This window comes from Sander vitreus, chromosome 14, assembly GCF_031162955.1.
Source record: "Sander vitreus isolate 19-12246 chromosome 14, sanVit1, whole genome shotgun sequence".
In the NCBI taxonomy this organism is placed as follows: Eukaryota; Metazoa; Chordata; class Actinopteri; order Perciformes; family Percidae; genus Sander; species Sander vitreus.
The window spans coordinates 8,847,005-8,874,087 of record NC_135868.1 but is presented as its reverse complement, the minus strand read 5'-3'; the positions used below and the strand labels follow the sequence as shown (position 1 = coordinate 8,874,087).

At 40.3% G+C, this 27,083-nt stretch overlaps 1 protein-coding gene across 7 annotated transcripts in view; it reads left to right on the top strand.

Moving 5' to 3' along the window:
* Positions 1–27,083, top strand: part of LOC144528871 (uncharacterized) — a 42,387-nt gene that overhangs the window by 3,153 nt on the left and 12,151 nt on the right. For 5 of the 7 annotated variants that reach the window (XM_078267728.1, XM_078267726.1, XM_078267724.1 and 2 more), the window contains exons 2-6: positions 17,716–17,931; positions 21,325–21,393; positions 24,197–24,360; positions 25,017–25,125; positions 25,920–26,024. In XM_078267728.1, coding sequence (XP_078123854.1) covers positions 17,716–17,931; positions 21,325–21,393; positions 24,197–24,360; positions 25,017–25,125; positions 25,920–26,024 — 663 coding nt within the window. The remainder of the gene's footprint in view (positions 1–17,715; positions 17,932–21,324; positions 21,394–24,196; positions 24,361–25,016; positions 25,126–25,919; positions 26,025–27,083) is intronic. The other 2 variants (XM_078267729.1, XM_078267730.1) reach the window with 1 other exon arrangement.

The window sequence follows — 27,083 nt, the reverse complement described above, 5'->3', positions numbered from 1 at the left end:
ACGTTAACGTTATCTTTGTCACTGACTGCAAGGCTGGAAAAGCTACAGAGTCTCAGTGTGAAGTTAAATGCTCCTCTGTGGAAGTAATCATGAGATGTGGACTCCCTTTGGCCCTGAGTGCTTTCCAGTCATGCTGACGTTATGTTCTTGGCACGCATTCAACATCCCAGCCAGGCTGGAAATGTAGATTTAGGCCTAGAAACCTTCCTGCCACCGGCTTTTAATTTGCCACTATCATCAGTCATCCCCCACAATTAAACTCAGAAAAGAAGTAACCTTGGCGTATGTTTACATCCACTAAATTGAGTTGAATAGAGCTGCAACTAACGATTATTTTCATGATCAATTAATCTGCAGATTATTTTCTCAATTGATTTCTATATTGTTTTGTATGTAAAATGTCAGAGACTAGGGGACATAGCAAAGATATACACTTTACAATAATATTCAAGCAGCAAATCCTAACATTTAAGAATCTTGAACCAGAGAGTGTTTGTCATTTTTGCTTGACAAATGATTGTATCGCTTGACCGTTCAGTCGGCTAACTTTAAATACCGTTTATCTTATACAACCTGCTACTAGCAACAATCGTCCTTTGTTTTTGCTTTTCAAAATCACTGGCCTGAGGCTAGAAATGAGATTTCTGCTTTTGTCTACTTCTTTTTAAAATCAAGAACCCATTGTTTAATATATTTTTTAAGAATTTCAATAGTAAATCTGCCACTTCATCTTTGTGAACTGCATCTGTGCAGCCTGAGAATGGAAAGCTAAAGGAGGGATTAGCAAACAATCAATTAATCATCAAAATAATTTTATCTTGATTAATCGACTAATTGTTACACTTGAGGATTGTTTAATCCTAACTCCCGAACTAGCACCAAGTTTTTAATGCTGTTTCTGTTTGCATCTGAGGGAAAACTAAACGGAAGACAAAGCTCCTCTCAGCTTCTGCAGTCCAGCAGGGCTCAAGTTCTCACAGCTCGGCTAACTGTGTCTTGTTTGCGTCCTGGGGGCTTGAATGCTTGTGCATGGGGGTGGGAGGCTTGGGTGTGGAAAGGATCGGCTATAGAAGGACTCTGAGAAACTGGACGGGGAGTCGAGGTTTAGGCAGGGTTGTTGTGGTTTGAGTGGATCCTTGAAGAAGGGAGGAGGAGGAGACCAGAGTGCTCACTCTGCCCTAACTCCACGTCAGCGCTCCCTGTGACCAGATGCTATAAATCACAGCCATGGCGCTAACCGCTTGCACAGGAAAGGAGAGGAAATGCTCCATTCTGCTGCAAAGCATGAAGAAGGATATAGCACCCTGAGCGCTTATGCACAGATTAGTCATGTTTCCCTTCGTATCCGGTTTTCAAAAAAAGCAGAATTCATGAATGGGATGTTGATATTAATTCTGTTTGTAGCATAATCCTGTTAGGGAACGGTGTGAGGCAGAGTTTAGTCATAAAAGGCACTGTCATATCATATTTTATAGATTAGAGTCATTGTAGCAACACCTACACACGTGTGACTATTTTAGAGCTGATGTGGAGGCAGTAATAAGAGAAATCAGAGGCACATCAAGTGCAGATCTCTTGTGTACAAATACTCCGAATGGTTCACAGTTAATCCAAAATTACCCAGTTTTCAATCATGATATTTTTGTCGTCCACTTCCTAAATATCACTTTCGTACTCTTAGTGCTTATGCTGACTGCATATATCTACCGGTTTCTTTCTCTGTTTATAACCGTTGCTGTTAAATCACTGTTGTGTGATGTTGATAAGAAGACGTGTGGACTTGAGTCATCAATCTGATGACTTTAGACTTGATTTAACTAAATCAAAAAAAGACTTGCAACTTGACTTTGACTTTAAAACCAAACCCTAAGATTAACTAGAAGGGAACTCGCAGAGTGCAGACCTCCACCAAGGCCATGCCCTATCTGGCATTGTTAAAGGTCCCATGACATGCTGCTTTTTGGATGCTTTTATATAGGCCTTAGTGGGCCCCTAATACTGTATCTGAAGTCTCTTTTATATAGACCTTAGTGGTCCCCTGATACTGTATCTGAAGTCTCTTTTATATAGGCCTTAGTGGTCCCCTGATACTGTATCTGAAGTCTCTTTTATATAGACCTTAGTTTCCCCCTAATACTGTATCTGAAGTCTCTTTCCCGAAATTCAGCCTTGGTGCAGAATTACAGCCACTAGAGCCAGTCCCACAATGAGCTTTACTTAGGATGTGCCATTTCTGTGTCTGTAGCTTTAAATGCTATTGAGGAGGAGAAAGGGGGGGGGCAGGGTGGAGGGTGGGGGTGTGGCCTTGACCAACTGCCACTTTGCTCGTTTGAAAGCCATGATGTCTCTCTCTCATGGGCGGGCTAAATTCTCTGGGTGGGCAAAGCAGAGAAAGGGGGGGTAACCTTTCCCCTTATGACATCATAAAGGGAAGATTCCAGATCGGCCCATCTGAGCTTTCATTTTCTCAAAGGCAGAGCAGGATACCCTGAGCTCGGTTTACACCTATCGCCATTTCTGTGTTTTTTATAAAGATAATTATTTGGGGGCTTTTCCCTTTATTGTATAGTGACAGTGGATATACAGTAAAGGGGGAGAGAGATGGGGATGACACGCAGCAAAGGCAGAAGGGCGGATTCGAACTCGCGCCGCTGCAGGACTCAGCCAACATGGGGCAAACGCTCTCACTGGGTGAGCCAGAGGCCGGCCCACCCATTGCCATTTCTAGCCACTGGTGGACCATAGGCAGGCTGGGGGAACTCATATTGATGTTAAAAAACCTCATAAAGTGACATTTTCATCCCATGGGACCTTTAACTAATTTAATCTATTTTTAATTACATTTTAATTTTGATTGGCAAGATTTTGATTCAAATCTGGAAGTACTGAAAGAAAGAATAATTAATCAAGATTAAAGCAGAAATAATCAGCAACTATTTTAGTAATTACATTTTAGTCAGTTTTTTCAAGCAAAAATGCCAAATATTTCCTGTATCCAGCTTCTGCATTATGAAGATTTGCTGCTTTTCTTTGTCTCATGTGTTAGTAACCTGAATATATTTAGGTCTTGGACTGCTGACTGGATAAAACTGTAGTACTTTGACGACGTCACATTGGATTCTGATTAAGTGTGATGGACATCTTTCTCTATTCTGAAATTTTACCGACCAAACTATAATTTGCAGACTAATTGATGATGAAAATAATTGCTAGTTGCACTACTTTTCGATCGGTACCAAAAGAGCACTGAGGTCTGATATCCAGCCGTAGTTACTGGGAACAGTCACATGAATTTGGCCATTAAACCCGGTGCTGCACTTGAATGTATCTTAAATGTTCCAGATGAAGAGTCACTTTGATGTATTACACAGCGTACTACAGCATTGCTTCTGTCCTCAGGGCCTTTCCAGCTAACCCAGAGGCACTTCCCTCCTGCTCTCCTTTTTTATTCTGCTGTTCACTCAGATTTTCTTTCTGTGGGTGTTGAACTGTTCAATTAAAGTTTAATTGATTGATATTAATGCATTCATCTTAAGTGTTAAATAGGAGCTTTCTGCTGTGCTTGCTCCAAGGAGACTCCATAAGCTCAAATGTCTTTCTTCAAAGGAGATGATACATGAAAATGTTGAGTATTACTTTAGGAACCATTCCCTATGATAGCAAAATTGTGGTATAGTCATTCAGCTGTATCCGTGTGGTTCCTGTCCTGTACTTGTCCCCCATTACCCATGCTGCCTTGCAGTATGTACTGGATGTTTTTGTTGATGTGTCACTCCAACCTCAGGGGATTCACTTACAGATGTACTCCCCCTTCCTCCTGCTGTGTTTGTGTGTGCAAGCGGGCATATGTGTGTGTGTGTGTGTGTGTGTGTGTGTGTGTGTGTGTGTGTGTGTGTGTGTGTGTGTGTGTGTGTGTGTGTGGAGATAACAGCACTGATGTAGCTACATCTCAGTCACAGGACCCACAGGCTCTAATATTAGAGCTCAGATGATGGCTGGTGCATGCTACTAACAGTCTGTATGACTGCAGCCTCATTTTAATCTGGAAGACAGGACAACAAAACTCATAATAATAAAACATATTTATGTGATCAGTCATTTTGACTTCAAACAGATCTGGCAATGGTGCATAGTCCCCACACCTTGCAAAGAGAATCTTTTGGTTGTGTGTGTAAGGATACGGCGTTATGTCAGACAGGGCTCCAGACTAACTTTTTGCCTTGGTTGCACTGGTGTGCCTAATTTCAACACAAAATGTAGGTGCACCCAAATTTTTCCTCGCGTCACCGTTAACGCTGAATGGGGATACACGATATATAGCTCTGTATTTTTTTACAAAGTGGGCTAAATGTTCAGTTTTAAGTCAAAGCCACTTTTCACAAGCTCTTTTATTAAAACAGATTGTGATTCAAATAAAATGCAAAGACATGGTTTCCTTTACCAGTTTGAAAATATACAGCTGCAACACATGTAAATGAAAGTTATCTGAAATAAATAGCCTAGGATATATATTATAATCTGCTGACTCATTATGAATGGGTCCAGCACGGGTCGAATGCGCTTTGGCGGGTCAGCGGCGTTACACACGTCTTGTGTACGCTATGAAATGTCTGTATCGTCACTGCGCTGCATTTTTATGACCTATGATATTCTGGCCATGGGTCACATCTCTCGCCCAGGTCCAGCAGGCTCCGTCTCACACGCTATTAGGCTACTCAACGAACTGAAGTTAGTTGCATTCAATAACTTCTAATGTTTTTTTCGCCGTGGCGGCCGCAATAACAGAGAGTTACCAGCGGAAACACTGGTACCAATACAGGTTTCCCTCTCATACTTAACAATATACAGCTGTGTTAATAACAATTAAAACTGTAGACAATGTCAAGACATGTCAGCATGTGGACCGGCGGCGCTGTGTCTCTCCATGTTGCAGGTGAGCGTGAATGGGGGCGGGGCTGCGCAGAGGAGAGATCCAAACACAGAAGGAATGGGTCATGTAACGCAACATTAAACCATATCGATATAAACGACATCGCTTCGTTCGTGGAGAGGCAGCGGATGCGAGGACGTTAGGTGCACCGGTGCGACCTAGGAAAAATCTTAGTCGCACCCTTACAAATTTTGGTCGCACTCTAGAGCCCTGTTTTCTTTTCAAACCCCTCCATTTGTTTTTCTGCTCTCCACATGGCTATTTTTGAACAGCATATGAGCAGCGTTAAACCAGTTCAAAATGCAGCGTCTCCTGCTGCACCAGTCAATTGATTACCTACGCAGTCTTTCCTTCAATGACACCACTCGGCTTCTTCCATTACCCACACACGAGTTGCCATGACCTAGCAGCTCCAATACTATGTTGCAGCTCTCTGAAGACCAGGCTGCAGCAAGATGCTGGTAAAATTTTGCTGTAGCTGGTCAGGTTTTCTCCTAGTTGAGCAGACACATCCTCTTGGTTGCCAGATTGGATGTGTGCATGTTGATTTTTTCCCCCAAAACGATTGTTCTTGAAGCAAAACACTACAGAGTTGATGCTGCAGCACCCTCTTCCTGTTGATTTAATTGAACGGAGGTATTTAATCCTCATGGCATTTAGGAATGAAATAATTGATTAATTCAAGTCAAGTCAAGCTGTCGATACTGGATGTAAAAAGTCAAAACACTAAGACTAATAATTGTAACAATTTATCACAACATACAGAAAATTAAAATACCATCCATCCATCCATCTTCGTCCGTTTATCCGGTATCGGGTTGCGGGTCGCAGGGGTAGCACCTCCAGCAGGGGACCCCAAACTTCCCTTTCCCAGGCCACATTAACCAGCTCCGACTGGGGGATCCGAGGCATTCTCAGGCCAGGTGGGCGATATAATCCCTCCACCTAGTCCTGGGTCTCCCCCGAGGCCTCCTCCCAGCTGGACGTGCCTGGAACACCTCCCTAGGGAGGCGCCCAGGGGGCATCCTTACCAGATGCCCGAACCACCTCAACTGGCTCCTTTCGACGAGAAGGAGCAGCGGCTCTACTCCGAGCTCCTCACGGATAACTGTGCTTCTCACCCTATCTCTAAGGGAGACGCCAGCTACCCTCCTGAGGAAACCCATTTCGGCTGCTTGTACCCTGGATCTTGTTCTTTCGGTCATGACCCAGCCTTCATGACCATAGGTGAGGGTAGGAACGAAAACTGACCGGTAGATTGAGAGCTTTGCCTTCTGGCTCAGCTCTCTTTTCGTCACAACGGTGCGATAAATTATACAAATTAAAATACTTTTTATTTTATTTTATTAAATAACTATTAAATAATTGAATAATGACATTCAAAAGAATTAGTTTTTTTCACGTTCAAAATATCGTGCAAAAAATTTAAAAAAAATTAAACACATGGAATTAATTTGGTTCATATCGCCCAACTCTAGCCTCAAGGTACATGCCAGTTTTTCCATTAAGAAGATTTTTTTTTTTTTACGATTCCCACAGTCATCCTGTGTCAGGATATCTATACTTTTCATAATAGCTTTTGAACTTAGTGAAATTAGTTAAACTACAAAGATAAAGAAAAAAACGTCAGGTCAAATGGAGATGGAGCACAATACCTTTTTTGTTGTTAATGTATTCATTTTTTCCAGCTGTCTCAGAGTCATTTGTTGACCTGCTGTGATGCAGCACTGAAACCAGACCTCAGCTGAGATTAAACTTAGTCCGTCATCAAACCTCACCACGCTGCCAGGTCAACAGTAGTCAGCCAGTCAGATACAGTAATGCCCTACTTTTTGAGTCCCAAACAAGTGGTTATGTGTAGTGGGGCAGCTGTGTTCTATATACACTTGATTAGGAGTCTTTGTCTTCTTGGCGAGGTCTCTAGAGAAATAGTTGGTTAAATAAAGGAATAGAAAAGACTAGATGTAATTAGGAGTATGGTTCTTTGTAAAAACACAAAAAAAGATTCTCTGACTCTTGCACTCTGATGCAGTATGTGCTGGGTGTCTGAAGAAGGCTGCGGTAATGAGAGAAATAAACAGAACAGACATGCATCAGCTGCAGTGAGTCTATTTTTTACTGCAGATCTCTGTTTGCATTTTGTTTCTGTCTTTTGTTCCACTTAACTTCTCTGTTTTATGTAACTGAGTGTTTCTCTGATAATATCTCTTTACTTTTATTTAGGCAAATCACTTAGTGACTTCTTTTTTTCAGTGGTGCTGTACAAGGCTGAAATGCTGACACGAGTTTTGCCAATAATCACAACATTTCAATACCTTGATACCTTGTTATTTTTAATTAAAAAAAAGAAGCCAAAATTCACAAATGTTAAATGTTCTCTCAACACAGGCAGCTGCACAACAACTTTGCCTTAAACCTGCACCCCCAGGGCTAACTTTATCTCTTTTCCGTCTCTTTGTCATTTAGAAGCCAAACTTCTGTTTGTTACCCTACAACCTTAAATAGTGTGTGTGAATGACTGAGTATGTCTGTAGCTGCTTTATTGTTATTGCCTCCTTCTGTGTGCCTTTAACGCAAAGACTTTGTGGTAACTTGTTGCTTATTTACATCATGTGTCTTGCTTGGTGTTGCTATGTCGTAAAGATGATGACCTAATGATGAGATCATGACTGGAGGAAGTGGAGCTCCTTGACTACAGCCTCAGTCACAACAAACCCCGCCAGAGCTATTTTCTCCCCGACTGGAAGAAAAGCTTTTTTTCAGCAGTACCTCGTCATTTAAAAATGGTTCAGAAATGTTCCCTTTCTCGCTGCATAACCTTCAACCTTATTTTTTTAGTATCAACCCTGAGCTGGTGAATAGAGAAGCAGGAAAAAGTGAATAATAGATTATCCATATATGATTTATGCTTGTCCCTGTTGTATCTTTGTGACTGGGTAACCCACTTCTTTGTGTTTAAAAGCATCTGGAGATCTCCATTCTGACTAAATCTATTTTAGCTCTCATGTTCAGACCCATACACCCTTCATATTACTTGTAACTCTTAATAGCTTATCCTGTATGAAGAGACGGGAGGGGTTAAGATAACAAGAGAATGGTCCTTCACTATTCCTTCCTTCTATTATTATACAGCATCTTGTGTCAGGATCACTCCAATTTTTGGTTGTTCGGAGAGACAGACCACCCAAATTACAGAAAAGGGCATGTTTTCTCATTTACCTTATCTAACCATGAAGATTTTCAAATCTACTTTGGACCATCTACTGGTGAGGATGTTTTTGCCTGGGGCCTGTTAGCCTTAGCCTCCATCTTTTAGCATCATATCAGGCAAGTATGTGCATATTTAAGACAGTTTTACAGGATTCCTATTTTTTTTAAAAGCCAATTGGAAACATTAAAAAGTCTGCTGGAGACAGACATCTTTTCAACTTTTAGCATGAGCATTAGCATATGCTAGCTAGCAGCAGCTGATAAAAACCGTAATATTTTCATATAAGGGGGACCATTTGTATCTGGAGGCAGGGATGGATTTTGCACATAAAACGTCTTTTATTACTTTGTTGTTGACTTTTCTGTCTAGAAAAGATAGACCATTTATTGAAACACTGCTGGAGAAAGATATATTAAATTGATCCAAATCTGTCTCATCTCTAAGTAGGGTGATGATCCCATGAGGTATAGCTCTGGTTACAATATCAAATTCTTTTCTTGGAGGATGGAAATTAAATTTATGGGTGAAGTCGTCATAAGTTAAAATTTGATTTGAGTAATTTAATAATTGGGATACCAGTAGAATATCATGTTTAAACCAGTTTTCTATAAAGAGAGTCTTGTTTCTATATATGATGTTCATGTTGTTCCAGATAAAACATTTGTGAGGGGAGAAATTGTGTTTGTATAGAAGAGACCAACAACTTAGTTGTCAGCTAGAAATGAGAAGCTCACATTTTGTATGAAAACAAAGACTCCATTTAAAAAAAAAGGGAAACCTTGACAGGCGTAGCCACAGTAGCTAACAGTGGCGTGACTTAGCGAACAATCAACTATGTTGACTTCTAGCCAGACTCCAAAGAGAAAACGCTGCATTGTTCATAACAGCTGACGCAGTGTCCATAATTGAAACCTAGCTTTAAAATGAAGGATTCTCTTCTATTATCAGTACAAATCATAGACAGTATATAAGAATGGACCAACAGATCCCGTTGCTCTGGACGGAGACCAGTGAAGGCCATTAGAAGCACTTTTCCGGTGAGCGCTGAGCGTTACTGCGCAGCCTCCAACTGAGAGAGACGACGTAAATGTGACGTGAGCAACGTGTCTGAAACTTGTAAGTCTTCTGGTAGCTGTGCCAAGAGAAATCTCAATCATTCCCAATCTTACAGAGACGGAGAGCGTAGGTATATGTAAGGAGATAACATGGACACAGGCTAATTATTGCTAACTAAAATGCTGGTTAACATTAGTAATTCAATGTAAACAGCTAATGTGAGACAAAACTGCCTGCAAGCTTCTCCTGTACTATACGGTAATTCCTCTACTATGCGACAGTAAGTCGCACCATAACGTGAGATATAAGGTAATGGAGCCTTTTATACATTGTCGTGTTTCTTTAGAAATAAACAATGGACAAATAAAGTCTTTAAACGCTTCAGATGTAAAGTTATTCGCTGTCAAAGTGACGTCAAAATGAATGGCAGTCAATGGGATGCTAACGTTGGGTGATAACGTTGGGTGCTTTGTAGCATCAAAATGGCGCAATAGGAGGTTCGAGCTCTGAAGCGAAGCTTACCTCCTTGGTACAAATAAGCCCCATTTCTTCTTCTGTGACAGTGATTAGTAGCTGTGCATGTGGTTGTTGCATGTTGCTGCGACCTGGAACTCATTACAAACACAGCTGTTGGTTCTGGTGACCTCTCACAGCGTAACGGGACTATCTGAGGGGTTCAAAGGCTTGTGAAGCATTTGTTTTGTGAGGCCTGAGGTTTTCCTGTGACTTCAGAGGCAGTTGTGGGGTTGCCATTTTATTTGTTGGCTTTTTTATCTCATGCATGGTTGAATTAGGACTCAGTGACCTTTTGGGTTACTCTTTTGGGTGCTATTGTTGTTTGTCATGAGATGGAGTTAGGGAAGTGGATTTTCCGTTTGTTACAACAGATACCATTTTCCTGCTGTAAAGGTATAAATCGGTGTAAAATGAATATTTACTTGTATTATTTTTTTTGTGAACATTTCACACACGCTCCCTGGTTATAGCTCTCCACACTCCAAACCGGAGGCGTGTGTTTTGGCAGTTGTTTCTCTCAGCACCACCAATGTTCTTCCTCTGCTTTTCCCTGGGGTGTGGATTCTTGTTCCCCAAGAGCATTTCCGATTTTTTTTATATCCACAGACAGGAGGTGGTGGAGACGTGCATCAAGGCCACATTTGCTCTTTAACAATGTGTACGCAATCAGATACTGTAAATCCTGCAGACGGTTGTGAAATTAACAAATTGTCAGATTAATCTGAGTTTGTGCATTTTGTGGAAGTGAAATCAATCTGATATTGTCCTGTTTCTTTGACTTCATATACAGTATTCAATCTTTTTTGGGATGAATTTAATCCCTTGAGCACATGCAGACCATGTAGACACATACAGTACAAAAGACACACATTTGCTGTATAAACACATGCAAGGGGAATGTGGATGCCAGGGATTCCTGAGGTTGGCCTGACCCAGATCCAACATGTCCCACTCATGCGCACACACACACACACACACACACACACACACACACACATATACATATACATATATATATATATATATATATATATATATATATATATATATATATATATATACATATACACACACACACACACACACACACACACACACGCACACACGCACGCGTCACATACTACATACTGGCTCTCTCATGCACATAACTCCAAACAATAGAGTCTGACCTTCTTCACACAACTGCTCCCCTCCACCTTTAAAATTAAGACGGATTAAAAAGATGCTTTACTTTTAATATTTTTCATATTCACTGTACCTACAATCAGAACAAAATCATAGTAGCCTTTTAATATAGTATAGTTTAAAATTCACTATTTTATTACAGCATTGAACTAATTTCTCCAGAATATACAAATGCATCCCAAACTAGGCACATGTAAGCAGTTTGATGTCATTTAATTTCTCAATCCCATGTTAGGATTGAAGTGAGCAACTTTGAATACATTCTTTACAATATACACTCAGTTGCCAGTTTATTATGTACACCTATATTAGTTAAAACTAATGCAGTCTAATACAACAGTTCATGAATGTTATGTAATTTAGTCTGCCTCATTGATATAAATGGGGTAGACTACAAAATCGAAACATTGGAGCTTTCAGAAAAAGTCGAAAACTGGCAATAGGCCTTTTTAACAGAAGACATTTTGACATGTCACATAAAATAAATGATGGCTGAATTCAATTTAGGTTGTGGATCCTTGCGGCCATGTAGACGCAGAAACCATGAATTACTGGGACACTTTTAATAGAAAAGAGCCATTGTTAAGATCAAGTCATTAGTATTTTTGGGAGATTCTTTATTCAAAAGTTGACAGTAGAGAGGTGACAAAGGGGGAAAGAGGGGGAATGACATGCTGGAAATGAACCAGGAACATCGAAATCACAGTATATGGCATGCGTCTCAATCACTAGGCCACGATGCCCCTTAAAGATGCATTTCTTTACTTTCCGAATAAGCTGTTTCATCTATAACTGAGCTAAATTAGGCTTATTTTGACCACCCAAAATACTCTAAAACTGTGTGCAAAGGCATTAAAAAAATGCAGCCACGCGTTTGTTCAAGCCCATAGTAAGAAAAACTTAAATAAATGAGAAGATCTACTGGAAAATGTGACCCACCTCATATTTCTGGGACCATTTTATTGTTGATGTTTTTTTGTTTTCATGTTTTTTTCCATGTCGCTTCTTTCTGTCAGTCCCTCTACATCCATACAACCCACAGCTGTCACACTGTTCTCGGGAGCCTTTTAAAAAGAAATTCTGGGAAATGCAGTGCACTAGAACTAGAGGTATAAGTATCCATACTCCCTCATCTGTCCGAGGGAAACCCTAGTTAGAGTATAGTATTAAGGTTAACACATTTTTCCTGACCATCACTGGTAAATTTCAGTCAAGTTTGGAAGGTTACCAACTCTCATTTGGATGTCCTTCTCTGTTTTATTCTATTATTGGTTAAAACCGTTTATATGCCAGACGGATTTGGATTTTACCATACAATGTGGCCCACACACAAACAATATTAAGTTTTCCTGACCTGGCTGTGCAGTAAAGCTGGTGTACCACATGCTGCAGTTTGTGATCACTGTGCTGTCCCAAGGTGCCTCGAAAGAAGCCAGTCCCTTTTATGGCTGACATGGTGCTTATCGCTATTTATAAACCCAGAGTCTGTCACAGTGGCACAGAAACCTGAGATGGCTGTGGCGGGACGAGGAGCTCTGAGGGAGGGGGAGTGATGAGTGAACATCATGCTGAATTTGTGTTTCTGTGTTAAATGGAGCCTGTCACATGAATGGCTGATCATGTGCGATAAGATGACTTGACGATGAACATGTATTCTGCAAGGCTGTATGGACGGTCATTGTTGTTGCAGAGACACAATTGTAAAAGGGTATTATTATTAAGGCTGCATGTTTTAATTAAGGTATTATTCCATTTTATGATATTAGTTTTCACAAATAATAGGCTACAGTAGTTGTTAGTATATTGGAAGCAATTGTAACATTTTTAAATTGAATTTCACCTATAATGAGCAATTTCTTTTAAACAACTGTGTCAACAAACATGGAAGAAGTTAATATTCATGAATTTTGTAGCTGATAGTATTATTATTATTGGTCTTACTTGTTTTTTGGGGGTAGTCATCCTCTAACTTTTGGTAATACAGTTCCCTAATGCTTTGGGGCCTGTAAACAGGTAGTCTAAAGTTGCCATGGATTCAGTGAGCTAACAGTACATGCTGCAACCACTTGAGCTACGTTGTTTAGCTTGTTTTTCTTTACATTTTGTCTAAATGGCACCCTCAGAACCCTAAGGCATCGTCCACGACGATGAACAGCACCTCTGATTAATATTTAGATAATTTGACAACGGTTTAATGTAGCTACTTACCGACTTTTCCTGCTAAAAGCTAAGGAGTTAGCCATCACGGGGGTGTCTTTGTAGCCTTTACAGAAGGTTTTCTATCCAGCCTTGAACTAGTGCCTCTTTTCGGAGTTGTTCAGCAATAAATCCAAACTCTTATATCCTAGATTTATCCACTTGATGTCCATCATTTATCACGTTTTCGGTCATTTCTGCCGCTAGCTTTCAGTGCTACCGTCTACCATAAATCTCCCATAATGCTTTGTAAGATTGTGTTGACGTCTTTCAACCAATGGGAAGGCAGGTCCGTCATACAAAGACTATATGGAGTGGAAAAGTTAGATCACTCCAGCTAATCTGAGCGAGAACAAAGACTATATAGTGGAAAGATAGATCACTCCAGTCTATTACCGTTCTATAGAGAAGAATGTTTTGAGATTTGACATACATTTGGGCCTTTTTTGAAGGAATGTAAATAGTTTGTCCTTTTACATGAGTTATAATATTCATTATGTTTATTTTTGCACTGCGTGACTCCAAATATATAGGAGAACTGTTTTAGAACATTGCTGTGTGTGTGATTTCATCAAATATGACATTATTATTTTGATTATTGGTATAAGTGAATGTCATGAGGGCAAAAGCGACTGGACTTTTTTTGAAAAAATTTATATATTTTGTCAACTGTATAAGTTATAAGGTTTATTTCTTCACAGTGTGACTCCTAATACATATGGGAACTGATTTAGACAGGAGATTGGCTTAGCTTTTATTGATCTGTGTGTGATATCGATACATATCTGTGAGATTCATGTTCCGTTTCATTTATTTATATATTAAGGTCATACAACCTTTTTTTTACATTCAAGTGACCTCACTGCAGCACAAATATTCTAATAGCCCAGTTTTTCCTGAAAAAAAATTATGTTCATGAAATTGACTGTAGACAACAGGGTTGATGTTTTACAAGCTTTTTTAGAAAATAAAACCAGACGGACAATGAACTGTAAAAATGACCTTCTGGATACAGACAACTATCACTGAATTACTTTGATACTGAAGAAAACTTCAAAATGCGATGATTCTCAGGCAAGTTCTGGAGTTGTAAGGGGCATTTCTTTCTGCGATTTCTAAGTGGATGGATTTTGGGATAATAATATCCTTGGAAATCTATAGTATATGTGTATCATGTCTTTGTGTTCATATTTAACTGAGTTATGTCTCTGAGATGGAGTGTGATACACTCAGGTGCTTCACTGCTAAACTACAGTTAGCTTACTTGGTCTGGTATGGCCAGGCATGTATGGTGGCTAATGTTAGCCAACTTTAGACAAACAACGTTACTGCTGAGTAACTAGCATTACTGAGTCAGTTCATTCACTTAATGAGTCTTTCTTTATGACTCACTCCACGTGTGCTATTATTAAACCACAGTGGAGTAAATGTACTGTATATCAGCATTTCGTAATTGCCATTTCAACACACGGTTCACGGAGCGCAACGCAAAGTTACCTAATTGCCTCCGTGAGCCAGACCAAGTAACTGTAGCGTTAGAAATAAAGCCCCTGAGTGTATTGAATTGAGCAAGGCTGTGTTCTATTGCTCATGAATTCAAAGGTTTATAGTGTAGTATGTGTACTGTGTTTTAACACAACTCATGCTATCACTCCTCTCAACAGTACCATTTAGGTTGCAAGAAAACACAACAGCCATGTAACTAAGAGTCGACTCTGCCACATAAACTAGAGTCATAGAGAGATCTCATCCTTTGTTCTGTAGTATTTTCTGTGCATATTATTGCAGTGGTACCTGGTTTATACGCACATTAGACATCGGAGGTATCTGGCGATAATCCACACCAGTCGAGATCCAGTACAATAAATCTTATTTCATATGTTTTCATAAGCAATGACAACCCAAAGGGTGAACCATATGACATGGACAATAGTACTTGGAAGATGCAGTATGCAAGAGCTAAAAAGAGAGTCAGTCTTTGTGTGTATGGTGTTTTTCTGACAGTGTTATGGTGGCAGTGTTATCACCACCACTTGTCAATGTGTTTTTTTTTTTATATGTTTGACTTGTTTTCCAATCTTTTAGCTATAAACTACCTTTTTCCCAAGAATATTTTAAATTCTAGAAATTCAAGTGATCTTAGTCATCCTAATCGTCTCTCACTGTGTCAGCCATATAAGGCTGGTAAACTGATCAAATTCAAAAAGTCAGCCACACGTGGTGAACAAGTAATCTTCTCAAGTGAGGAGGAGCGCTGAAATCCTCTTTTTGCCAAATCCTATTCCTTTTTCAACATCAGGTAGAAGCAGTGTCATCCTGTTTGAACATGATCCTGCATCCTTTTTCTTACTTTCTTATCTCAACACACATGGGGCTCTAATTCACATCCTATCAATCCTTCATTAGTATTCTGTTGTGCATCCTGTGCATTTAAGATCTGTGTTGACGTACAGTGGGGGTAGCTGGAGAGGAGCCCAGTGTTAATCTGTGATTTATGTGGTTCGGTGAACGTTTGGACGGGCCCAGAGAGAGCGTCACGCTCCCTCTGCCCATTGTTGGTTGACTGGAGTGGAGAGCTGGCATGGAGCCTGCAGCCTCTCACCTTCCTACCTCACTATCTCTGAGCTCAGTCTCATTAATTTCTCCAGATCTGGACCTAGCTGTTACCGTCTTTATCTTTCCTCCTTTTTTGGCTTTTCAAATCCTACGCTTTCTCATTCCTCCTCTGTCATTATAAAAACAGCCTCCTGCACCATTTTTCCACCCTCTCATTGTCTTCCAGCAATCCTTTCTCTATACATCTCTTGTCTCACTCTCCACATGTCCTTGTAGAAGTGAACAAATTGTCCCTTCTTCTTCCTGCTCCAGTACCCCCCAACCATGCGTCATTGCAGCTTTGATCAGTTTGTCACCGACTTCTCCAGTGTGATAGCCAGAGAGGGGTAAAGGGAGGGAGGGAGTCGTACAAGCAGCAGCCGAACTCAGTGACGATATCAGCAGGAGTGTAAAACAAAGTCGGAGCAGGGATTAAAACAGGATGTGTTTTGTGGCTTTTTTTGTTGCCTTTTTGTTGTCTTCCATAAGGGTCAGGGGTCAGGAAGGCTAGCCTCATGACCGGATCTGTGTGGAGCCATCAATGGTGCTCATGTTAGGAAGCTTTCATACAGATGCCTAGGGGCCTTCATGTTACTTAAAGCATGATATTGAATGTAGAGCTGCAAGTACCGGTTATTTTGATTATCGATTAATCTGTAGGTTCAAAGGGTACTTTACCAACTTTACATGTCAATGCAGAATACCACACAGCCGTTTTGACTATTCTTTTTTTAATTAACCTCCCACCTTTATGGAAGTGTAATAATCACTCACATACTCGTTAAACGGTTTAGCCTATAAAAATGTCCATTAAAATGTCCCAGAACCTAAGCAACATCTTCAAATTTGCTTGTTTTGTCCGACCAACAGTCCAAACCCCAAAATATATTCAACTTACAGTAATTTAAAACTTGGAAAAGCAACAAATTGTCACTTCAGAATCTGAAACCAGCAAATGTTTGGCATTTTACTTTAGAAAATGACTTTAATAACTACTTAATTATGAAACTATCTTGATTCATTTTTAGTTTTAGCAACCATGAGCATTTTGTGCCCCACAGTGCAGTCAGGGAATTTATAAATAAGTTTAGGTGGCTCTTTGGGGATAATTAAGTCAAATATCATTAGTTATTCCCAAGATAATCACTATGTAAGCATTATTTTTCTTTAGGGAAGCAAGCTGAAATACTAAACACAACAACCTTTAATGTTTTCTTCCACCCCTACAGGAAAAATCAATGTGTATCTTAGCCACTCCGTCTTTTTTTTAATACTGTAAATGTGTTGCTTCAGCTACACTCCTTAAAAGATAACGGAGATTTATTCCCCCCCTTGTGTCTCACCTACTGCTGGTATGTTTAACGCTGCTGACAGGAGGCCTTTTCTCTGTGGGACTAAAAACCTTCAGTGACGGAGGGGGAAGTGCAGCGTCTTGCTGCGGATCGACTGATGTGTGTGAATTGCGTATGAAAGAGATGTTAATGATTTCAAATTAGGTGAGAGTGTTGTGTTAATGAAGTCGCAAAGGGATTTCCAGTCTTATAGTGAAAGTGTGTCAGCAATGGATGTAGAGAGAAAGTCTCTCGCATTTATTGGAAGCGTCATCTTGGAGACTTTGATGCATTACAACGTCACATGATAGACAAAAAGCATCAATGACAGCGCACAAAATCAATGTTCGGTTACACTATACTTGAAGGTATCTACATAAGAGTGACATGACACTGTCATGAACGTGTCATAAACATTATAAACAAGTCATAAACGTTTATGACATAACGCTTCAGTTATTAAGTGTAATTCGAGGTAGGGTTAGGGTTTATGTGTCATGACTGTGTCATGACTGTGTCATGACAGTGTCATGTCACTCTTATGTAGATACCTTCAAGTAAAGTGTTATCCAATGATCTATGTATGTTTCAGGATGATTTAATGTTGTGACATATCAGATAATTAAACACATCACACTACACATCTGTGGTATGTTTTTATTAATCAGTTAAGTTTGTCTTTTTCCATCCTCCAGCTCTTCCTCTGCAGACAGAGTCCCAGTCCATCCAGAATGAGGACAAATCTTTGGGGAAGGACATCTTGACTTCATACGACTCAGCCATCACAGACCTCTCTCCTAAAACAGACTCCAGCCCCATAACAGAGACCCTCACCAAGACAGATGTCTCCTCCAAGACAGATGTGAGGCCAACCACACCGGGCAGCGGCAGCAGCCCTCAGCCCAAGAAAGGTAGAGTTATCTATGTTTTTGTGGTTTAATATTTGTTATATACGCACAAGAGTCACTTTTGGTTTAGCTACCTGCAGTACTTTAAACCATCACATTTATTGGATTTAGGCAGTGAAACATCAGCCTGCACTCTCTGAAGATTTCGCATAAGGTTTTTGAGCCTAGCTGCAGGGATTTGCTCCAATTCAGCCACCAGAGCATGAGTAATGTCCACCACTGATGATTTTGGGCGATAAGGCGTGGCTCGTTCCAGTTAATCCCAAAGGTGTTGGACTGGGTTGAGGTCAGGTCACTGTGTGCAGGCCAGTCAAGTTCTTTGAAAAACATTTCTTCATTGGCTTTGTGCAAATATTCATTGTCATGTTGAAACAGCAAAGAGCACAGCCCAAACTGTTAGCACAAAGTTGAAAGCAGACTACTGTCTAACATATCATTGTATTCTGTAACATTAAACTCCACAGGGTAGTCCACGTACTTTTGGACAGATAAATTCTATTCCTTATTCTTATTAAAAATTAAACAAAGCAGTTAGTTCAGTGTGTGTGTATAGAATTCTGATTAGATTTTAGCATTTTTCTAGTGGTAGTAGAAGTAGCAATATCAGACTGTGAAAATACTTCATTAAGTTATGCATTAAAAATATTACTTAAGTATGTAAGCATTATCATTAAAATGTAATTAGAAAGTATCAAAAGTAAAAGTACTCATAATGGTGAAAAATGACCCCCTGTGAGTGTTACTATTATATTAATGTAGTATTATCACTGCTGATGCATTCATGTCTTGTTGTAGCTGGTCAAGGTAGAGCTGATTAGAACAATTGTATATACACTGTTGGGTAGTTTAATATATTTTAAGTACAAAACTTTATAAATTCATCATGTGTTTTGTTTGCAAAATCTTAGTCTGCATTGTTAAGCTCAGCTGTCAGATGAATTGTAGTGGAGTATAAGTATAAAGTACTCAAGAAAGTACAAGTACAAGGAAATCACAGCAGTAGTTTTGTTGATATATGCTTCTTTTTTTGCCATGTATAAGCAATAATTATAATACACAGAAGGAGCGCTGTACTGTGCAGTACTGGCACTTGTGTGCTTCATTTGTGGGCAGGTAGCGCAGATAGGATGCTGGGTTTCAGGTATAAAAAAAGGTAATTAAGGCAGAGCGAAGCAGCAGGGCGATAATGCCAGACACAATGCAAGGTCATAGTTGTTGTGCTGGCAAATATACAATAGCTACAATTACTGTGTTTTGTTGAAATTGGAAGCAGAAAGAAAGTGCTGACATTTTCATCCTTAGTTCTGTTACATACTGGTTAATTTACTACCCTTTTTCACAGTACTAGTTGTTTAATTGCTGATGAAGTGTAAAATATAGAGTCAGCGTTTTCTCCGACTGCTGCTGTCCATGTGTCTGTGTCAGGCTGTGGGCTCATTTATTTTCTTCTTCATCAAAACCTTCACATAAAACACTGCAGTGCCTCCCACATTCTCGGAAATAAAGTACAGGACGTTACAAGTAAAAGGGACACTTGTTAATTAAAGTGGGGTATTTTCTATCCTTCATGTTACATTTCTGACCTTGCTTCAAAGGCAAAATCTACCCATCACACACGTGAAACCTAAAAGCATTCAAGCATGAGTTTCACATACTTGTTGTCCTAATGGAAGTTTCAATGTATATTGAGTCATTCCCCCCAGACAGATGGTAGTGGCTGAGAGCCAAATCGTCATTTTCTATGGGGGGAGACGGGATGTATAGTGTGGAGGAAGACTGATGGTGGAGGTGGAGGGGGGACGGACTGATGCATTAAGTGACGTGTCAGTAGGGATGAAACCTCCAGGATGATGAGATTTATTTTTCTCTGCACTTCATAGCTTCTACATATTAGCCAGACTGAAGTGTGCAGCCGTGAAGGAAACTCTGAAAGGTGGGGAGGAAATTTAGGTTGCCATGGAGAGGGGGCTAAAGTGCTGCTGGGCCATCTGTGATTGGTTGAGAATGCGTGGCATACATACTGAATAACACGGATGAGAACCACAAAAGGAGACGGGCACCCCAGGGGTCCTGGTTTTTCCAAATGTGTGCACGGCTCTTCAGTCTTGGCTTTTCACAGCCAGTTTGACAAATCCTCATGTTACACCACTGCGTCTTCTTAAAGTGTATCAGGATTCATGCTGATTATCACTGCAGATGAGAATGGCTCAAAGGCAGATGTGCATCACAGTTACAGTTGAAGAGTTTTAACATTGCCAGTGAACAAAGAGGTGGAGCTGCATTGACCTTGAAACTGAATCAATGAGGAAAACATGCAGATCTGAATTAAACTTCCTCGAGCATTTTTACTTCTATGATAAGTCTTAAGGTTTTATGCATGTATCTGTAACATGTTAAAGGCCAGTGGCTCACTTCAGCCAAATGCCAAAAAACAAAACAAAAATTCTGTGTGAAATCTATCCATACAAATCAATTTGGTTTGTAATTTCCAGGTTAAATTTCTACCCCAATCAGTAGAAGTCTGTAAAATCTTGGTGGTGGTGCTCAACAACATGTTTTTCCAGAAACAGTGTCCCTGTTGCTCGGGACAATCCACAGAACATGCTGTCAGATGTTTTCAACTGGACCACTTCTCTGTTACAAAGCAGTTCCACTTAAAACTGTTTGCACTATTGTGTGTTAATCAAAGTAACGGGGACATTGTTTCAGTAATGATGCATTTCTGTTGAACTTTTAAATACATTTTCAATGCTGTGCCCACCACAAATTTGTAGCCCAGGCGTTCTTCTCCAGCTACTTCCGAGGGATTTCTAGAGATTCCCGGCCAGATGGGACATGTAATCCCCCTTAGCGTGTTGCCTGGGGTCTCTTCTCAGTTTGAGTTGTTCCTGGAAAACCTCTAGAGGCAGGCGTCTAGAACGCATCCTAATCAGATACTTGAACCACCTCCACTGACTCACTTTGATGCAAATAAATAGAGGTTCTGCTGCAAGCTCCTTCTGGATGTCTGAAGCAGTTCTCCTCAGCTCTACTCCACATTTTATTGTCTTTGAGCTACCTGATCAGCACCAAACAGCAGACACAGTTAGCTACTAGCTGGTGAACATACAGTAGTGGTACATTTTGCAGCTAAAGAGACAGATAGTTCTCTTAGGAGTTGGTGGAGACCAAAAACAGAGCTAAAAGACAGTGAATATTGGACTCAAATTCATCCGGTGGACACAAACACAACTCCAAATGAATGATAATGTTGCTCCTTAACTGCTGGATGTGTAAATGAGCAGAGTTTGCCACATAAACTTGCAGCTTGTTTGCTCTGCCCCTAAGTGGGCCAAAAAAATCAGTTATTGCCGATAAGATTTAACTGAACGTTTTATATTTTCTTTTCCCCTGCAGATTCGATGAGCTCAGAGCAACGACAGAAACTTGCCAAGGAGCGGAGGGAGGAAAGAGCCAAATATATCGGTAAGAAATGATAAAACAATCAAATATTTTTAGTTTTTTTTAATTTTGAACAAATTGGATTTTCTTTTTTCTTTTTTAAACTGTTGATGCATGTAGCGAGAATTTGTTGTAACCAACTTGAAGCATGCACATCTTCTATTCTTAATGTAGTATTAACTTTCCTCTGTCACTCTGCTCTGACGTTACTGACGGTTATTGTCGTCTCTTATTGTTTCTCCTTGCGTGGCTTTCAGAACAGCAAACTCAGCTGCAAGGTAAGGGGCTTCACTAAAACCCTCAGGGTCCGCATCCGTCATGCCATTTGGAAATAATCAAACTTGTGATGTGAATCCCAGGCGTGCCCTTTCTTCTTCTCTCCATGAATCGATTATGTTTTTGATTTTGATTTTCTATCATCAAAGTTTTGAACCCTGTGAACCCTCTTCAGTTTCACTTTTGATGTAAATGTCTCCGCTCATGTTTTGTTTAAATTTTACTTTATGTTCTTCTGCATTCCCACACCTATAATCATGGTTTTACTTTGTGGCTGCAGAATAAAACTTTCCTCTCCTATGAAAATGATGTGCTAGTCCAAAGACATATCTAGTTTTCAAACACAGGGCTTCTCCCTGTGGATGAAGGCAGTCAATCAGAGCAGAGCCTGGTGGGCGTTTCCTTGCAGAGATGTCCCATGAAGTCCATGGTGTGATTACCATAAACTGGGTCCAGGCCTCTCAGACAGATTAGATTTAATTACTACTTTCATTAGCATCAATAATGTGGTCATGCCGCAGATCAGTTAAAGGGGAATTCTGCTGCCTTTTTATCTATAATATCTGAGGTTTACTCTGCTTCAGTTGGTCTGAGATAAGTTTAGTTTCCTGCAGTCTGCTTCTGTCTGTAATTACATGGTACAACATTGAGGCTTATTTAATGTGGGGCATGCAATTTGTATGCAACAGTATGCACATAAATGGCATGTAGGTCACAACACACAATGTTTACTTTTCATGAATCCCTTAAAGAACATATATATTTAAACATATTGTGCAGAATGAGCACAGTGAGCACTGTTATGTAACTTTGCAACTTTGCAATGAATGTTTTGTGCAAACTGCAAAAATGAGCTTAAGGCATTAAACTGACATATTTTTCAATCCTGCTGCACGGAAGTCAGACATAATTGGATTTCTTTCAGGAATTGGATTTGTGGAGGAGTGAAGAAAGCGTTCTCATTGTCGATGAGGCTCAGACTTGTGCGCCTCATTAGTGAAGATGAGCTGTGGAATACTGAACTAAACACAAACCACGTCTTTGCCTCACAACACGGCTACATCCTTGCAGAGCTAAATCCACTAAAAAGTATTTCTAATGCTGTCTAACTCCCAGCAATATGAAGTAATATTGAAACATGTCATGCCATTACTTTGTTTGGATCCAGCATGTAACCCACGCTCATCATCCATTGTTTAAACTCTCCACCATGCTGAAAATATGTTGTGTAAACAGGCTTACATGCAAGTGATAAGAAAGATGAAAATCTGTACTGTACTGTAAGAGAGAGAGAGAGGGAGGGTGAGAGAGACAGCTGCTGTCCAGCATACAGTACAGAAGGTTTAATTTAGAAGGATTGCTGTTTAATTGTTCCGCCAAGAAATGAGCCACAGCAGCGTATGTGCAAAGAGAAGCAGGCGTCTGCTGGAGGGGGCTGTAAAACACAGCGGGAAACTGCTGCTTATTTACTGTTATCAGGATTATAGTGTAATAAAACAGTGTCTTCCATCTGCTTCACCCATTCTGTTTGAGTATCATGAGTTTTAGTGATTAAACACTGTTGATGTGAAGAATTGACTTTGGGACATCCTACGTAAAAAGAAGCTTCTTTAAATCACTGTTGAATTACTGTACTATATTTCAAATACATTAGCTTTGATTTATCTTTGTATTGTCCCTTTTAATAACCTTAATGTTTTATCAATGTTAGCGGCGTGGCTCTAGTGATGGTAATGTCTTTCTGTTGATCGCTCCATCACTGACGGACATATTTTGACAACTATTTAATGGATTGCTATGACATTTGGTTCAGATATCCATGGTCTCCAGAGGTGATTTTAGTAATTCTCTGACTTTTCTCTACTGCCAGTTTACTTTTTTTTACTGTTTACGTTTTCACGTATCTAGTAAAATATCTCCACATCTACCAGATGGATTTGCACAAAATTCTGTACATTCATGGTATCCAGAGGATGAATCCTGTTGACTACCATGAGGTTTTTGGGTTTGAGTAAAATGTCTTGACAGCTATTGGATGCATTGCCATACAATTTGGTATTGTCATTCATGTCCCATCAGGATGAATTGGAATAACTTTGGTGATCCCCTAATTTGCTTCTAGTGCCATCTTCAGATCAAAATGTGTTCAATACTTTGGTTTATGACCAAATACCTGCAAAATTAACAACATTCCAATCATTATATTTTATGCTAATTGGCAAATGTCAGCATGCTAACATGTCAAGCTAAAGTGATGAACACTGTAAATATCACCTCCTGAACGTCAGGATGCTAACTTTGTCATTGTGACCATGAGTATGTAAGAATTGTGTATAATCATTTCGATAATGTTATCATCATTGTAGGGAAAGAAATAAGCTGGACTTTGCTTACACAACACTATTCAAATAACCACAAAATTTAAAGAAAGAACTCAGACAAATGTGATCCTCAGCAACCTAACTTTCTCATGTCATTTTTATAACTTGCTCTCTCTCTCCTCGGCTTTTCTGTGTAAATGTTAACCCCTCTCCCTGTGGTCACCCTGCAGCGGCGAAGAAGGCCCAGTGGTTGGAGAAGGAGGAGAAGGCCCGGCGTCTGAGAGAGAGCCAGCTGGAAGATCGCAGGAGGAAGCTGGAGGAACAAAGGCTGAAGACTGAGAAACGCAGAGCTCTGCTGGAGGAGAAACAGAGACAGAAACTAGAAAAGAACAAGGTGAGAAAATACTTGAACTCAGGTTGTAGTAGCTCAGAAGAGATGGAAGTGTGCGCCTGCTCTCCAAAATATTTAGTGTTAATTGAAGTCAGGGTGGAAAAGTCAACACTTTACCAGTGTTTATGCAAGCTTAATGCTTAGTACAGTTTTTGACCTCTGGAAAATTGCCTGTTTGACAGGAATTTAGCCCTATCTTGAATATCAGTGCCAAGTATTGGCAGCATACAGTTTTCCAGTGGTCATAAGTGTAGACTTTTCATTGACTGTAATTTGAGTTGAGAGTTATTGATCACAGCAGTGGTTCCCAAACCTTTTGGCTTCTTTTTGACCTAAAAGTTGAGAGTTACAGGCTAGCGCTTTCCTCTGCTTTAAGTCTTTATGCTAGGCTGAGCTAATCACCTCCAGTTGTACATCCAGACTGATACCCCCATATAACCACATTACACTTTATATACATATTGAATAGACAAAATATAACATGTTAAATCATCAATTAATGCTAAGCTAAGCTAACCGGCTGCTGGCTGTAGCTTCACATTTACAGTGCTCTTCACAAGTAAGCAAATTAGCATATTTCCCAAAACGTCGAACTATTCCTTTAAACTGAATTGTTCTGAGTGTGAGTATGTGACTCACTGACTGTGTGGTCCCTCCAGGAGAGATATGAGGCAGCTATCAAGAGGTCGACCAAGAAGACGTGGGCCGAGATCCGCCAGCAGAGGTGGTCCTGGGCGGGCGGACTCAACCAGACCTCCCGCAGAGAGAGTGAGTTTCAAAATGAACCACACGGACACTCAAACACAATGAGAGGAATATGTATCACATCCTCACTGTAACTCGAGCCTTCATGTTGAGCAACGTTGCACAGACTGTGAATCACTGGTCCAACTGATGCAATTCTAGGAAATAACTTCTAAAGGGTTTGCTGTCATAAGGGCGGGGTGCCAGAGGCAAATGACCTACTCAGTAATGTAAACCTTTTTTAATTCCTTAGTGTTTTTTAGGCAAAAGTCGGTTTTGAGTACAGATATAAACGTTATCACAGAGGCAGAGAGATGACCAACAAGGTAGCTATCATGAACATGTTTCATTAGATTAGGAGTGCGAACTGTGTTTTTTAGGGAGCTGTGAGCTTATTCCCCTTTTCAGACCGTCAAACATGTGACTGGCTGCCTCTTTTATTTTAACCCGTGACACTGAGGTCAAGACAAGTTTCTCTCCTTCAAAGTGTGAAATATCCTGAATGTGTGTGAGAGTGTGTGTGTCTCTGATAATTTCTTGCAGCAGAAAAAAAGCAAAAGGCAGTAGTTACTCTAAATGTGATTTCTAACTATACCACACCCTTCCCACGCTTTCCTCAAAGTTCCTCCCCAATTCCCTTCAAGTCTGAATTCAGATTCTCCTAAATGTTATTGAGAGAACCTCAGAGAATGGTGAGTCCCAGATCCAGACCGAGGGGAGTCGGCAGCCCCCCACCTCTTATCAGTCCTCAGCTGGGGCCGCCTGCACTCCGGCCGCCTTGTGAACAGTTGTTGTCTGTTGCGTTCTCTCCGGTGCAGGCAGATGCTCGGCCTCCACAGTCAACTTGCCGAGACAGGTGGACCCTGTCATTAACAACAGGCTGTCCAAGTCCTCTGCCACGCTCTGGAACTCCCCCAACAGAAGTAAGGACGACCCGACGTCAATGTCCACCAGGCTTCCTCTCCCTTTCCTATTCATCCCCCTCCACCTTCCCCACTCCTCCTACCCTAATCTGTTTTTTTGGTTTTCTTCTTTTATTATTATAACTGTCGTCTCTGGCGGCCTGCCTGCCTGCCTGCCTGTGCTTGGTGACTGGTCATTTACCACCTACTCCCTCCTCTTGTCACGCTCTCGGTCTCGTATGCATCGTGGTTTTTGATTTCAGTTGGTGGTATTCATTGATTTGAGCCTTTTTTATGCATTTTGATCAGCCTCCCTTTCACCTCGACATCACTGAGCCATATTTTGTGATATATGTTTTGTTTTATAGGTTTATAAGTTCACATCTTGTCTCGACACCATCTTTATTGGTTGTCCCCTCCACTTTACTGTCGGTGGTTTGGTGTGGTGGTGGTATTGGTGGTGGATATTATATAGTGTGACTGTTGCAAATGAAAATAGAGCAACTAAATGCACATGTATTGTATCATACTTTTGTGTTATGTGTTATTTTATGTAGATATATAGCCTGTTTCCATAGAGATTAAGCCTCTCTTGCGTGGTTAGTTATTTACACCAATGTATTGCTGCCAGCAAGACAAAAACACTTTTGCTCAGTTTCTCTTTATAATGTGACGAGTTTTGTCATTATTACTTAAATTATTCTACCTTTACAAGAACCTTTATGTTGTTAAATCATGAACTTTCCTAAATTACACTAAAGCAACATATAGTTACAACAAGAATCCTAACAGTAAGTTGGCATGTTGCTATAACAAACAAGTCAAAGTGTGTATAGCCATTGTAACGGCTAATTAGACACAGCGGTGCTTTGAGCTTACTGCTAACATCAGCATGCTAATATGCTCACTATAACAATGCTAACTTGCTGACGTTAGGTAGGTTTAATGTTTACATGCTAGCGTGTGAGTTTGGTAACATTAGCCGAGACTAACACCAGTCACTGTGGTCACAGGCCACAATTACAGGATAATGTGATGCATTTTATTACTCATGAATTCATCATTTCATTTTAAGAGGAT